This window comes from Rhinolophus sinicus, chromosome 2 (genome assembly GCF_057876585.1).
Source record: "Rhinolophus sinicus isolate RSI-liver-muscle chromosome 2, RSI-T2T, whole genome shotgun sequence".
In the NCBI taxonomy this organism is placed as follows: Eukaryota; Metazoa; Chordata; class Mammalia; order Chiroptera; family Rhinolophidae; genus Rhinolophus; species Rhinolophus sinicus.
Genome location: NC_142502.1, coordinates 172,371,853 through 172,388,718, shown reverse-complemented (window position 1 = coordinate 172,388,718; position 16,866 = coordinate 172,371,853). Strand labels below are relative to the sequence as shown.

At 38.2% G+C, this 16,866-nt stretch overlaps 1 protein-coding gene across 1 annotated transcript in view; it reads left to right on the top strand.

Annotated features, from left to right (window-relative positions):
- Positions 1-16,866, top strand: part of BABAM2 (BRISC and BRCA1 A complex member 2) — a 367,671-nt gene that overhangs the window by 105,927 nt on the left and 244,878 nt on the right. Inside the window, exon 5 of the mRNA XM_019735370.3 lies at positions 9,373-9,567. Coding sequence (XP_019590929.1) covers positions 9,373-9,567 — 195 coding nt within the window. The remainder of the gene's footprint in view (positions 1-9,372; positions 9,568-16,866) is intronic.

Sequence of the window (16,866 nt, the reverse complement as noted above, 5' to 3'; positions counted from 1 at the left end):
CTTCTACTCGGATTACTCCTGGCTCCAGCAGTAGCCACCGAACACAGGCCACAAATCACCACATTTCATCAGAGTACATTCAATTTTCTTGTCAGACACGGTTCCTAAGTAGGTGTGAAGACTTAACTGTACTCACAGGAATACCTCTACTAGCTCACATTGATCACAGAAATGGCCTAGTGTTGGTTGTCTCCTTAGCTATTCATTTGGCTGTAGAGATGTGCATCTCTTTGATTTAGCTTCCATGCTTCCCAGAATCCACTGAGTTTTCATAGACTGTAATTAACAACAGCATCAAACATCATGGCAACCAACTCAAATCTTAGAGGCTTTGCTTAGAAGGATGAAGAGAATTATTAGAATATTTGAAAATAAAGCCACTGAGGATTACAGAATGACCCTACTTAATTTTTTGCCTTCCCCAAATTTATTTCTGTGAGTACCCTACATATTGTAATGGAGCAGAATCCAACTATAATATTCTCTTCTTCCATGGTCCCATTTTGTTCTTAATAGTTGAATCTTCTCAAAAATAAAATCCCAAAACATTAACTGCCAGTTAACTATCTAAGGGCTAAGATTGGGAGTGCTGTGTTGTCTTTTGCTGGCCACATGGCTGTGCATATATGGAGGATGCATAGTTAGATGGAAGTGAGAGTAGACTTGCTCTGTGTAGTCCCAAAGTTAGTTTCTCCTAATCCAACTTTCCTCTCACCCACCCCCAAATTCATGTTATGCTATGTTAACTCTATTTTAAGAAGTTAACAAGTTGCTATATTTTTAGGACATATAGAACAATGTTTAAGATAATTTCATTTAAATTATTTTGAATGCTATATTAGAGGAGTTATACAACTCTGTCCTACTGTAGAGTGTAGACATCCATGTCTGTTAATACTTAGTCCTCTTATAAATAGGTCAAATGGCAAATTAATGTTTGTTATCTTTTGTATTTTCCAGATGTAGTGACATTTTAAAAATTCATGCTGTCCAATTACAGTTCTGTGAGAAATGTAAAATATCATTGGTCATTTCCTAAGACTTCCATTCAGAGGAATGTAGCACAAAAGAGTTTTGGTTGAGAAAAGCATAGTAAATTCCTACAACTGTGGCCATTACATTATAGCATATTGTGTTAGCTTTCTGGAAATGTTCTGTGAGGCTTGGAATTTAAGAAACAGTAAGTTCAAGGTTACTTGAAGCATATTTATTTAGAGTTAAGTGATGCAAGATTTGTTCTCCAAAAGGCTATGGAATTGGCTTTTTGTTGATCAGAAGACATAGTTGAAGTCTGACTTCATAAAATACGTAAATGGCAAGTGGAATTTCTTAAACTTTGAAATTGAGAAATGATTTGAAATGAAAGATTTGAAGTATGCTAGTCTCTTTTTTTTTTTAAAGATTTTATTGGGGAAGGGGAACAGGACTTCATTGGGGAACCGTGCGTACCTCCAGGACTTTTTTCCAAGTCAAGTTGCCCCTTCAATCTTTTTTTTTTTAATTTTTTTAATTTTTTAATTTATTGGGGTGACAATTGTTAGTAAGTCCTTTCAATCTTAGTTGTGGAGGGTGCCGCTCAGCTTCAAGTTGTTGTCCTTTCAGTCTTAGTTGTGGAGGGCGCAGCTCAGCTCCAGGTCCAGTTGCCGTTGCTAATTGCAGGGGGCGCAGCCCACCTTCCCTTGCGGGACTTGAGGAATCGAACCGGCAACCTTGTGGTTGAGTGCCCGTGCTCCAACCTACTGAGCCATCCGGGAGGCAGCTGAGCTCAAGGTGCCATGTTCAATCTTAGTTGCAGGGGGCGCTGCCCACCATCCCCTGTGGGACTTGAGGAATCGAACTGGCAACCTTGTGGTTGAGAGCCCACTGGCCCATGTGGGAATCGAACCAGCAAACTTCGGAGTTAGGAGCATGGAGCTCTAACCGCCTGAGCCACCGGGCCGGCCCTATTCTCTTTCTAAAATGTATGTTTTCCAGTGTGAAAGTATGTGCATGTGTTATATATGTGCACATATACACATACACATGTATATATCTAAACATATACTCAGAAAATTTGGAAGATATAGGCAGTGAGGAAGAAGGGGGAAACAAACCCTCTTCTAAATAGCTCCCAACTGTAGGCATCAGTTGTTAACATTTCTTGTAGTTTTTCTATGCATAGGTGGATTTCGCTGCGGAGGGTCAGGAGGGGATGGGGATAATCAAAGTTATGATCATTATGTAGATATAGTTTTACATCTGTCTTCGTGTAATATTTTAGCAAAAGTATTTTTATGCTATTACACAGTATTTATAAACATGTTGGCTGCATGTTATTCCTTTGAATAACTAATAGTTTTTCAACTATTTCTTATCAGGTATTTAGGTTATTTGCAGTTGGATGATAGAAATGACTCTATGTATAACATATTTTTTTGTCTATGAGCTCCCCCCCCCCCCGCTTATTTTTGTTGTTTTCTCCGATAGATTCCCAGAAATGGGATTTCTAGGGGTATCGAGAATGAACATTTTTAAGATTCTTGAAAAAAAATAGAAATAAACGCTTGTAGCAGTTTGCACCCTATGTGTAAAAGTGTTCATTAAACTGCATCCTCACCAGCCTTAGCTATACGCTTAAAAAAAGAACTTCACTAATTTAAGATATAAACTTTATTTCATAATTATTGCCCAATTTTCTTCTCTGATGGGGAATGCTGAGTGAGGGGCAGGACAAATCAGTGAGTCCCATGACCCTATCTTGGAGTAAAAGTCAGGCTAATGAGTTCAAACCAAGGCCTGATGCAAGGGGGCTGGTTGAACTCGGGGACTGAGTAGTCTTTTTGGGGAGTGGGGGGAATCTGATAGTCCAGGTTTGGAAGGAGACTTAGTTTTGTTCTTTTTACTCTTTGATGCTATCGGAAAATATTTCTTTTACCATATGCATATATTACTTTTTCAAGGAAACATTAGCCTTTGAAAAAGAAGAAACCAGGAAAATGACAATTCTTTAGTAAGATTACATATTTTTCATATATTGTTTTAAAAATTTCTATTGAGATATAATTGACTTGTGACATTATATTAGTTTGGGGTGTACAACATTTTAATTTGATATGTGAATTATGAAATGATTACTACAATAACTTTAGTTAACCTCCATTACCACCCATATTTACAGATTTCCTTTTTATTATGATGAGAGATTTTAAGATTTAGTCTCAGCAACTTTCAAATAATACAATACAGTGTTGTGTCTTGCACATTGCTAAACAGTTGTTCACAATTTTGTAGCAAGACGTTTTAGATAATTTTTAGTAATATTTCTAATTATTTCCTGTGCTTTATCCTTTAATTGAAAATTTTTATTATAAGCTTTATGTTTTTAGAAGAAACTTTCTTTTCCCTTTGAAGTTTCCCCTCTCCATTATTAGGCAGTGATGGTCCCAGGGCTCATTTGCTAAGTTGCTTATTTTCCTTCTTCATCTCCCCAAAGATATGAACCTAGTATGTGTTTCCCAACTTTATTCATTTGTTGGTGTCCTTGTGCATGAATTTGCTTCAGCATGGCTGAGAAGTCGTGTTTTGAATAAGTGAAACGTGAATGGGAGGTAAGCGAGACATCTGAAAACATCCCTCACTATGTTTCTGACATAAGAAAGCTCAGATAAGGAACTGAGGATTGGTTGGGTTTTTTCAAGTCTGTGGGGCCATCGATTTGTATTTATGACAGAAAAAATGTGGGAAGGTTGAGGGCCACACGAGCAGGAAAATCCCTCAGGTTGGGCAGCCTGGACAGGGGAACCAAAATGGGGAATCTGGAAGTATCACTAGACGTGAGATAGGTCATGACCGCAAATGAGGCAGGTGCCAATTCTTCGGTTAGAAAATGATATTTTATTGAACTGAATGGAGGGGGGGTTGGCAGATTTACATTCTACACTGTCAGTTGTTTTCCACAGGAGTATCAGCAGTTACTCAACTGTTCTAGTTAACCAGTTTTTAAAAAGAACTGGTATAATACCTTTGCTGAACTGCTTCATGGGTGTTTAGTGAGAATGAATAAGGTTTTGTAATGATAGTTAATTCTTTTGCTTTTGTCTATTTTCTTTTGTTTTATCACTTTTTCTGAATGCATTTTTATTACTCATTTTTGAACTCTCTTTTTTATTCTCTTTGTTGATATATTATGTATCGATGCCCACTTTTCACAGCCATTTCAGATTTCTTGTTTAATTTCTTAAGTATAGTATGAACTTTGTGAAAAGAGAAATGCCTATTTTTGTCTTTTTCATAAAGAGGCCTGTTAATTTATGCCCCTGCCCCCTTTTCCTGAAGAAGCTTTGGGCATTTTCCTCCTTCTCCTACCTAAAAGAGGGGAAAGGTCCAAAGTCCTGCATTGCTAGACCTGTTTTTAAAATATGTACTAGTCTTAGGAAGTGACCAAAATCTTGTATATCTTCTACGTTCTCCCCTTCTAGGCAAAGTGGTTCAAACCACAAATTACCTAATAAGTAAAAGGGGTCATGTAGCAATAGTGGAGGAATTTTTATCTTATTGAGCATATCTGGACCTCCCTTGATGGGGATGTTTTTCAGCTAAGTCATTTCCCGGGGAAGTGTGCATTTAAATGGCCAAAGAGGTCAAGTGCATTTCCATGTATTGGGAAATTGTATTTTAATGGAAAGGGACTGATTGGCTTGTCTTTACTATGCATTTAACAATTAGGTTGAATCAACTGAAATGAATTCAAATTGGTAAGAGATGTTTGCCAGCTTCTATGCTTCCATAATTGTTTTTGGTGTGTGTGTGTGTGTGTGTGTGTGTGTGTGTGTGTGTGTGTGTGTGTGTGTAGATACAGGCTTGTAACTTGCAAACAGCTCGAGAAATGATACAATTAAAAAAACCTTTTTTTTTTTTTTAATGAAGCAACTAAAGCTTTTTATTTTTGTACTAGAACAAGGACTTAAAAGAAGTACTAGACCAAGACATGGAATATTGTGTATTTTTCCTATTAATATTTGATCTCTGAAAGAAATACATAGCAAGCTACATAATGATCATTTCAAGTTCTACATTATGTTGTTATTGAGTAGCTCAAAAGGAATTTTCAGGCACTTGAGGTCCAAAGGTTTGCCAGTGAGGACAGGACTTGTACTCTTCTTATCAGATCACTTCATAGCAAGGGTCACTTTCAGTCACTGCGATACTAAAGCTTCTACTTTTTCCTCGGTTCTTCAAGTCTTTATTTGAGCATCCCTTGAGACCTATCTTTCCTATAAATACCATTTAATGATTTTTCTATTGTCATTTAGTCCCTTTAAATCCACACAGTAGAGCAAAGTAATTACTATCCCTTTAAAGCAGGGGTGTCCAAACTGTGGCCCGCGGGCCAACTGCGGCCCACAATCCATTTTTAATTGGCCCGCAGCAAATTTCAAAAATATATTTAGCTTACTTAAATAAACCAGGTGAAGCAATACGTACTTCACCTCGAGTGAGTGGCCCGGCTGTTTGTGTATTTTACCGCATATGGCCCTTGGTGAAAACCGTTGAAAAAAGTTTGGACACCCCTGCTTTAAAGGATGCATTTCTTTAACTTTTTAACTTTTTAAAAAAAATTTTTATTGGAGAAGAGCGTGTTTTCCTAGGGCCCATCAGCTCCAAGTCAAGTCGTTGTCCTTCAGTCTAGTTGTGGAGGGTGCAGCTCAGCTCCAAGTCCAGGCGGGAATTGAAAAGGCAACCTTGTTGTTGAGAGCTCGCACTCTAACTGAGCCATCTGGCTGCCCCTCCAGCAGCTCAGCGGCAGCTCGTTGTCTTCAATCTAGTTGTGGAGGACACAGCTCACTGGCCCTTGTGGGAATCGAACCAGCGACCCTGTTGTTAAGAGCTCACGCTCCAATCAACTGAGCCATCTGACCCCACTGCATTTCTTTAACTTTTATTTGCTTTCTTTGATAGAAGACTTTTCTGATGAGATTGATCATGATGTTAATGAATGTGACTTTTTGATGGTATATAAATGAAACGTGTCAACATTTGGAAGATCTGCATAACTCAGTGAAGCAGGATTTTCTAATGACCAGTGCATGATGGTACAAAATCATACATGGGTCAAAGAGCCATTTAAAATGCAAGATAGACAAGTGGAATTTAATGTAAGAGTATGAAATATTTATTAATATGGCTTCAGATTCTATATTGCAGCTAACCTTTAAGAAACTACCACTTGTTAAGTTTTCGTGTAGTATCAAAGAAGAATATCCAGAATTACTTGAAAAGTCTATTAAAACACTTCTCTCTTTTCAAAGTACATATTTGAATAAGGCTGTATTTTCTTCATATACATCAGCCAAAACAACATATTGCAACATGGAATATATAAGCAGATAGGAGAATCTAGCTCTTTTTAAAAACCAGACATTATAGAGATTTGCAAGAATGTAAAACAAGGCCATGCTTCTCACTGTTTTTCAGAAAAAGATAGTTCTTTTATTAAAAAGTTTTTAGATTAACATTGTAGGTTTGTTATTTTAAAATGAATTAATAAATATTTAAAATTTACTCAGATTTCATTTTTAATATAGTACATGTAATCCATATAATTAATATATACAGAAGCTCTTTGGGTTCCTCAGTACTTTTTAAGAGTGTAAAATGTTCCTGAGACCAAAATGTGTAAGAACCTCTGGTGTGTTCAAGGGCGACTTGGAGCCAATTGCTTCTCAGAAACCCAGCTTTATTTTTTTAATAGCCCTGTGACTTTGGACAAGGTATTGAACTACTTTTTGCCTCAGTTTCCTCTTGCGTAAAATATCATAATATATGATCTTCCATGCTGCTATCAAGGAAATTATCATTCCCTTTTTCCTAAACCCCCATCCTCAGCTTTGAATCTCAAGCCATCAGACTATGGGACACACTACAACCTCCTTGTTCTCTGTAGACCTTCATTGAAGATTTTAGCACATGGCTCCTTGTTACTCTCTGCATTATTGCTCTCGTCATGATTCCAGGTGATTTAGTGTTTGTGTAAATGATCCTTCCAACACCCTGGCCTCTCAGTCCCTAACTTCCTTTCCGTCAGTGGTCTCGTCCTCCACTGTACTTCAGCCAGGCACACTCTTAGCCAGACCTTGTCAATACCATTGACAGGTCACTTCCATCATCTCAGTTGAAAACATCCCATTCTCTGACCACACCTCCTGCCATTCTTTTTATATCTCAACTCCCACAATTCTTCCAGCCACCAGGACAATCGGTCCTACCACCTTTCAACTAATTCTCACTTCCCTTATGCACTTGCCTGGCTTTTTTCTGGCCTAAACTGCGTAATCATAATTGACAATCATTGTTTTGCAAATCCTCTAAGATCTCTCGCTCCTCTTTCTATCTATTATACTTGTCTGGCAAAATCCCAACCTTTGTTAAATCCCAATTCCTCCCACTCCACATTGCACCCAGGCAGTGGAATTTATGCTAATTGCTCTCACACAGAAATCATGCCTCTCACCTCAGTGGAGCTTTCAGTGCTATGTGGAATTCCTCCTTCATGTCCTCAGTCCATTTACTCTTCTAAATGACTATTTCACACTGTCTTCTCAAACTTCCAATATCCACTCCTCCTGCCTCACTCTCAACTGATGCCCTTCCTTCCTATTTCAAGAAGAAAAATATAACCTCTCAGGAGAGAACCGCCACAGGTTCTGTCACCACATGGAACAACCTGCCTGCACTCCCACTCGTTTACTTAGCTTTTCCTCCTGTTCCTTTGGATGGACTCGCTGCTCATTTCTCAGACCAACCCTCTGTGAGATCCCGTTCCCAGCTACCTGTTCATTATCTTCCCTCCTGCTGTTCTGCCACCCGCCTATTATCACGTTTGTACCCTTTCTGCACTGACATTGCATTAGGTTACAAATATTCCAGAAAAACTTTCCCTTGACCCCAATTCCCCTCTAGTTGCCATGTGAAATTGTCTGTATAGCTATCTGCTATTTCTTTCTACCCATTCTCTTTTAGACCCTCAACAATCAAGTTTTTATCTCACCAAAATAACATTTGTTGAGGTCACGATGGACCTGCGTGTCACTAGACCCAGCGGTCAATTCTCAGGCCTCGTCTTACTTAGCAAACACCATTTGACACAGCTGATCACTTCTTTCTCCTTGGAGCACTTCCTTCCTCGCCTCCTGCGATGCATACTCTATTTTTCTGAGTAGCAGTTATCACCATCTGATATATATTGAATTCTTGGTTTATTGTTTATTTTGGCCCACTAAAATGTAAGCTCCTTGAGAGCAAGGGGTTGGCTTGTTCTCAGCACTGCTAAGAAGAGTGGTTCATACACAACAGGTACTTGGTAAATACCCATATTTGTTGAATGAGGAATGAATGTGAGCTTAACAACTACTATATACTTAATAGATTTTCCCTCATTCTCAGCTTTCCTGGTCATAAGCTTCCACTTCCACAGCCCTTGTCTTCATCTTTTTTTCTGAACCTTGCATCTCCTAATTGTGTTTTCCCTCCTCCCTACTCCGTTCCTATCTTTTTCAGTCTGAGCCATCACCGTTGCGCTTATGTTTCTGTGGGGCTCTAGTGTTTACAGAGTGTTTATTTATATCTGGTATTACAGATGCAGATGGTCGGTGGATCTGAGTTGATGAAATTAGCATATAATGCTGAATTTAGGTGCTGATTGAAAAAACTTAAAATTATAAAGAATAAGAAATAAATTAAGTCTTCCAGAGCTAAAATTATGGTCTTCTAGGATATTTAGGTTTCTTGTTTTATTACTACCCCACTTTACACTTCACTGTTTCTTCCTACTCATGATAGAATTCCTCTTGATTTTCTGCAAGGATTTTTAGAAGGAAAGAGAAATTCCCAAGCTCAAAGACTCCTCTCATTGCAGTTCTCAGTTTATCACTAATTAAGAATAGTCTGTGCCTTTTTGATTTTCATCTCTCTTTTCCCCTATATTGATTTGGTAATGTGATGCTAGGTTTGTATGAAAATTCTTTATTTTTTTTAAAGATTCTTTTTTTTCTTTTTAAAGATTTTATTTAAATCTTTAAATAAAGAACAGGACTTTATTGGGGAACAATGTATACTTCTGGGACTTCTTCCAAGTCAAGTTGTTGTCCTTTCAATCTTAGTTGTGGAGGGCGCAGCTCAGCTCCAGGTCCAGTCGCTGTTGTTAGTTGCAGGGGGCGCAGCCCACCATCCCTTGTGGGAGCTGAACTGGCAACTTTGTGGTTGAGAGCCCACTGGCCCATGTGGGAATCGAACCGGCAGCCTTCAGCATTAGGAGCACGGAGCTCCAACCGCCTGAGCCACCAGGCTGGCGCAAAAATTCATTTTTAACTGGTCTTTTGTTTGTGGCTTCTACAGAACCTTGCCTCCTGGAATCCTTCGAATCCTGAATGTCTCCTACTTGTGGTGAAGGAACTTGTCCAACAGTATCACCAGTTTCAGTGCAGCCGTCTCCGTGAGAGCTCCCGTCTCATGTTTGAATACCAGACATTACTGGAAGAGCCACAGTATGGAGAAAACATGGAAATTTATGCTGGGAAAAAAAACAACTGGGTAAGGATTTTGAGAATGGGGGGGAAGCCACTTTATAATAAAATAAAATAAATAGTTCAGATGTCCGTTTATAATAAACCTTAGCCATTTCCTTAGATAAACATGGTTCAGGCTGCCTATATACTTTCTCATGAGAGTTTAAAGGGGCCCTAATGTTTACCTGGTTCATGTGTTTCTCAAAGGTGTCACCTGGGAAGTTCGTAAAACTTGGCGTCTCACATCCCAGCCCCAGATATTCGGAAGTCGGGGCAGAGTCTGAGCACCTGCACGTATAACAAGCCCCCTTTGCGGTTCTGATACAAGTGGCTCACAGGCCATGTTTTGAGACACTGACAAGTTTCCCCTTCTTTTCATTGTAGAACTTCTTCAGTCTCCCAGTCAGCTAAGAGAGGTCACTCTGGAGGTAGCTAGCTTATATGGAACATTCAATACTTTCTTTTTGTAGTTTCTTCATATTGTATGATCCTTTTAAAATGCAAGTCAGATCACACCACTCCTCGGCCTAGGACTCTCATACATACCTCTCTTTTTCTCTCATGGTAAAAGCCAAAGTCCTTCCAGTGGCATTGAATGCTCTGTGCAACTTCCGTCACCACCATCCTCCATCCATCAGTACTTCTCTCACTTCGTCTCCTACCTTCCTGTCTAAAAACTTCCAGCTCCAGCCACACTCGCACCTTTGCTGGGCTGCAGACACACCAGGTGTGCTCTCACCCTAGGTTCTTTGTATATAGGCTTTCCTGTTGTCTGGCATATTGCCCCTAAATAGTCACATGCTTACGACCCTTCCCCCTTCAAATTTTTACTCATATATTGTATTCTCAGCGATGCCTGTGTTAATACCCTCAATTTTTTTAAACAACTTTTTTGAGGTATAATTTACATACCATAAATTCACCTGTTTTAAGGGTACAATGCAGTGTTGTTTTAATACATTTGCTGAGTTGAGCAACCACCACCACAATCCAGTTTTAGAATGATTTCATCACCCCAATAAGATTCCTCATGCCTTTTACAGTTAATCTTATTCCCACCCCAGCCCCAGGCAACCACTCAACTACTTTCTACTGTATAGATTTTCTTTTCTGAACATTTCGTATAATGGAATCATGTAATATGTGGTCTTTTGTGACTGGCTTCTTTCACTTAGCGTAGTATATTTGAGGTTCATCTGTGTCGTAGCATGTATCAGTACTTCATTTCTTTTTGTTGTTGTTGGAATCCTAGAGAAAAAATTTTATGTTTTTACAGTACTTCATTTCATCCATTGGATATATATACCACATTTTGTTTATGTATTCACCGATTGATGGACATTTGGGTTTCCACTTTTTGACTATTATGAATAATGCTGCTATAAACATTCACGTGCAAGTATTTGTAACACCCCCTTTTAAAACTGTAACTGGCACACCTCCACCTTTACCTGGCTCTACATTTTTTTGCATCTTATTTTTCTTTCCATAAATTTTATTGGGGAATATTGGGGAACAGTGTGTTTCTACAGGGCCCATCAGCTCCAAGTCATTGTCCTTCAATCTAGTTGTGGAGGGTGCAGCTCAGCTCCAAGTCCAGTCGCCGTTTTCAATCTTTAGTTGCAGGGGTGCAGCCCATCATCCCATGTGGGAATAGAACCGGCAACCCTGTTGTTCAGAGCTGGCGCTCTAACCAACTGAGCCATCTAGCTGCCCCTTTTTCCATCTCTTTTTAACATACCTTGTAATTAACGTACAGTATTACTGTGTTTCCCCAAAAATAAGACCTAGCTGGACAATCAGCTCTAATGCGTCTTTTGGAGCAAAAATTAATACAAGATCCAGTCTTATATTATGTTAGATAAGACCTGGTCTTATATTATAGTAAAATAAGACAGGGTCTTATGTTAATTTTTGCTCCAAAAGACGCATTAGAGCTGATTGTCCAGCTAGGTCTTATTTTTGCGGAAACACGGTAGTTATATGTTGCTGCATATAAAATAATTATTCCAGAGTTTAGTGGCTTAAAACAACATATATTGTCGTATTTTTGTCAGGAATCTGTGTAGCCTCTTTGCTTCAGGGTCTGTCAGAGGCTGCACTCAGGGTATTATATTAGTCAGGGCTGCAGTCTGCTCAGGACTCCACTGGAGATGGATCCATTCTAAGCTCATTCATTTCACGTGGTTGTTGGTACCATTCATTGCCTAGTGGGATGTTGAACTGAGGGTCTCAGTTCAGTGCTGGCTGTTGGCTGGATGCTGCCCTCAGTTCCTTGCCTCTTCTAAGGGCCTCTCCATAGGGAAGTTCGTAAGATGTCAGCTGGTTTCACCAGAGAGAGCAAGCAGGAGAGAGCGAGAGTGTGTGAGCAAGAGAGAAGTCACAGTTTTCCTAAACTAATCTCAGAAGTGACATCTCATCACTTTTGCTATATTCTACTGAAGTCTAGTCCACACACACACACACACACACACACACATACACACACACGGAATTACATAAGAGGATGAATACCAGGGATTGTTGGAAGCCACTTAGAAGCAGCCTACCAGACTTCCTTATTATGTTTGTTGTTTGTCTGTCTCTCCCCACAGGAATGTAAAATTCCATGAAGGCAGGATCTTTGTTCTGTTTACTGATAGATCATAAATACCTAGGACAGTGCCTGCCACATTGTTTACATTCCATGAACATTTGTTGCATGCATGAATGAATGAATGAATGAATGAACCCTCTAAGCACAGAGTCAGTTTAGGTTCCCTTCTCTGTGTTAATGCTTTTAGGTTTCACTTCATTTTCTCTTACTGAGGTTAAATATGCCTCCTCCTCTTATTCTTCAGCTTTTTCTTAAAAGGACATAGTTTCCAAGGTCTTCTACATGATTAGTGCCTTTGCATCAGTAGGACTACAGTTTATTCTTGTTACAAATTATCTTGTTTATTCAGTTCAACGTTTTTTTTTGTTTGTTTGTTTTTTTGTGTTTTTTTTTTGTAAATTTATTTTTTAAATTATATTGTTGTAAAAGATCCATAAAATTAAATTTACCATCTTAGCCATTTCTAAGTATATAGTTTAGTAGCATTAAATATATTCACATTGTTGTGTAACAGATCTTAGCACTTTTTCATTTTGCAAAACTGAAACTCTATATCCATTGAATACTAATTCCCCTTCCCTCCAGCGCTTAGCAGCTACCCTTTTTCTGTTTCTATGATTTTGACTCCTTTAAATACCTCATTTAAGTGGAATCACATAGCATTTGTCTTTTCCTTGTGATACTGTGCTAAGCTTGTTAAGCTTAAGCTCATTAAGCTTATTTTGCTTAGCATAATGTCTTTGAGGTTCATCCATATTGTAGCATGTGACAGGATTTCTTTCATTGTTTAAGGTTGCATAGTGTTCTGTATGTGTATATACTACATTTTGTTTGTCCTTCATCGATCGATGGATTTTTGGGTTGCTTCCATCTCTTGGCTATTACGTATGAATAAAGCTGCACTGTGCATGGATGAGCTAATCTCTATCAAGATCCTGCTTTGAATTCTTTTCAGTATATCCCCCAAAGTGGAATTGCTGGGTCATATTGCTAGTTCTATTTTTAATTATTTGAGGCACCTCCATAGTGTTTTCCATAATGGCTGCACCATTGTATATTTTTACCAACAGTGCAGAGTTTAAGGTTTTAAACTGATTATTTTGAAACTTTAATCTGTTCACATGGATAATAAGGAAAACTTTTTTGAACTTAGTTTATCCTCTAGCCCCAGCATTTCCCTTATTAAATAATCAACTTAGCTGTCCTCTCGAAAAAAGGTGCTAGGTAAATTTGGCATGACTTCATGTTGGTGAACTTGTGTTGTCTTTAGTTGTGATAGACTCATTTAAAAACAAGAATCACTGTCAAACTAATTGGTCTTTATTCTTTATGATTTTTCTTCCCACCCAAATTTGCTCTTTTAATATTAAGGCTAAATTTAAATATGTCCAGGTACCTTTTCTGAACTAAGAAATTTTGAAATTCTGTTCATTGGCTCAGCTAATACTTGCGTTGTAGTTCATCTGGGTGTAGAAGTTTAAATTCATTTAAAGCAGCCAGACAGTTTGAATTGATAGTATTTTAAAAATATTCTATTCAATGTTATTGATTCTCCATGCTTTACTTACAAAACCCACTCCTGCTATAATTACCCCAGTTTATTTTGATTTACCTTTGAGTAATTTGTAAGCATTAGGGCAATGGTTATGGATTCAGGGCAAGTAAAGAAACTGATAATCTCATAATAAGGCAGGGTGGACAGTTAGAGGTTAAGCTTACAGCAGACCAGGCCTAGGGAAGGCCTAGTGGGAGTGGGAGCTGAGTAGGGTTTCCGGGCTGGAATTCCGTTCCGTTCTCAGGAATTTTTTTCGCTTTCCCATTCCTGAATCTCAAGATACAAACTCTTTTCTGTTCTCCACAATGAATCGTTTCCACAAAGTGATGGCTGATACTGCCAACCATCTGGGTTCATGGAGCCCATTTTCCTGATTTCCCGACCAACTTTTCTTGTGATTCAGGAATGGGAAAGCGAAAAAAAATTCGAAACCCTGGAGCTGAGACTATAGAAATAAAAATATAGCATTTGAGTTCGTTACTGGTCAAGGAATGGGAGATAAAGGTGAGTTTTAAGGGATGAAATGCATTCGAGCTTGGCATGCTGACTCAGGAATATGTGCAAGGACAGCCTGCCTATGGAAACCGTCGAGACCGAGAATCTGGAGGATAAATGCAGGACCCTGGCAGAAAGAAAGGAGCTTGATTTTGAGCCAAGATTTTTTTGCATCAGGGCCTATATTAGTTTCGTATTGTTATTCCAAACTTTCTGGCTTTAAACAACACAAATTTATTGTCTTATAGGTCTGGGGGTCAGATGTCCAAAATGGGTCTCCCTGGGCTAAAATCGAGGCTACACTCCTTCTGGAGGTCTAGAGAAGACTTTCAGGATACTGAAGAAACTGGCAGATGTGTTCTCAGAGGTAGTGTCTTTGAGGAATTATGGAGAAGCAGAAATATCCTCGAAGGTTGTAGAAAGTAAAAACATTCTGAACACCTTTTAAAGAAATGACACTCAGGTCTGTAAGGGGATAATCTACACACATTTCATAAGAATGCAGTAGTCAGTTGGGTAATCAGGAAACAGTCGTGGTAAACTTCTTTGGCCCTTGTAAGGAAGGTGAATATCATTGAATTGGATTATTTCATTTTCAAGACATCATTCGGTCATTCTTCCCCAGTATTTTACCGACTGTATGCTCCTTTCTTAGTTGTTTGAATCTATGGTAGAGCTACACTTTTGTCAGGCATCACGTGTCTTGTGGAATGTCACCGGGCTTTTCCTTTGGTCCTGTTATGTTCATTGTTTTATTAGGGTATTGAAAGGCATGCTTTTCATTTTGTTCTGATAACACAGAGCTTGAAAAGATAGTTATTATGAAAAGCTACAGAGTCAATATTTAAGATTATATTTTTATGCACTAGAATGCTGCACCAATCCCATAAGATGCAATTTAATAGGGGTAAGCCAGTGTAGGACTTACGTACATTTATGGAAAGTCAACTGTGCTAGGTTTTGGATTAAAAAAGAGCAGTATACCAGTCATAGCGTTTGCTCTTGAAGGTGTTAAAATTGTGTTGAGAAGACCCAACACATATTTGTAAAAAATGAAATAGCAGTGCTGGATAGATTAAGTCTCAAATGGCTTATTCAGCCTGTATAAGAATTCAGAAGAAGACCCAATCACCAAGGCACACTTTTGTCAGCGTGAAGGGAATCTACAAGTATCTTCAAAAGAACAGCTGACTTGGGTTTTTAAAGCCTTGTCTCCATGTACTAAAAGGAAAAATACGAATCTAGTATTTGAAATGTTCTTCAAGAAAACCCTCAGATATTTTTATGGCATTTGGGAAATGTACAAAAACTTCCTCTGCCCCCAAGTATTTCCTATTTTATCAGTTATTAATATTTTCAGTGAATTTATGGTAACATTAACTTTTTTTTACTATAAAGAACTGTGGAAATAGTGTTGATTAGATCAGGAGGCACATAAGCCAAACAGAATTCTTGCCTGGGAATTTGGGGTTAGTACCGAGTGAAATTGGTCTTGTTATGAGTAACTGATCTGTACCATATGAAGATGGGAGCTTTTCCCCCCTCATATTAACTAGTCAGAAGAATCAGAAGTTACTACATGGAGAGAAAGTAAGATGAAGCACAGAAGGAGCAGAGACAAGAGACCAAGAGACAATACAGAGGGTTTTAGAGTCATTCGAACCAAGGCCAGGCTACATTTTTAATCTTAGATTCCTTGAGATACCACATGTCCTAATAATAAATTATCTTTATTTGCTCAAGTTAGTTTGAATTGGAATTGCGTATGTTATCTGAAACTAAGACTCCTAACTCAATCACTTCCAAAGCATCCTGTAAATATTTCTGTCAGATCATCACACTGTAACATTTGTCTACTCAAAGTAGACTTTAAGCCCTGTGAGGATAGAGACTGTATTTTGTTGGTCTTAAGATCGCCATTACTTAGCCTGGTGCTTGGCACAGTAGGTGCTCAATAAATGTTTGTTGAATGCATGAATGAGTGAATGCATGAATTATGAGCATCTTGTTATACATGCTTTTAATTTAAAATTTAAAATCCCTTTTAAAAAATGTTTGAGTAGATAATGTATTATTCAAAAATCAAAATATGTTGAAAACTATACAGTGAAAAGTCTTCCTCCCATCATTATCATGTGTCCACCCAAATCATACCACCTTCTTTCCTTCTCATACCCCATGTAAGCACCGGGATAGCTTTTTTCTAGTGTAGCTTTTCGGAATTTTTTTATGCACATATAAGCAAATACAAATCCATATATATTCCCTTCTTTTTTATGCAAATGGTGACATATGTCATATACTGTTTTGCACCTTGCTTTTGATTTTGTATAGATCGGAGACTTTTTGCCTATAAGCACATAGAGAACTCCCTCATTCTTTTTAAAAAGACTTGTATATTGTTACATTGTACTCGTATAATTGAACTGTGATTTATAATCTGAACTCTCTTGTTGTTTTAAATCTTTTGCTGTTACAAATAACAGTGTAATAAATAATCTGGTACGTGTCCTTTTGCATGGGTTCAAGCATGTCTGTAAGGTAAACAACTATTAGTGCAATTGCTGGGTCAAAGGTTTTATGTGATTATAATATTACCACCAAAGTGCCCTCCATAAAGTTTAGTGTACAAATTTATTAACCCAGCAGCAATATATGAGAGTGATTGTTTCTCCACG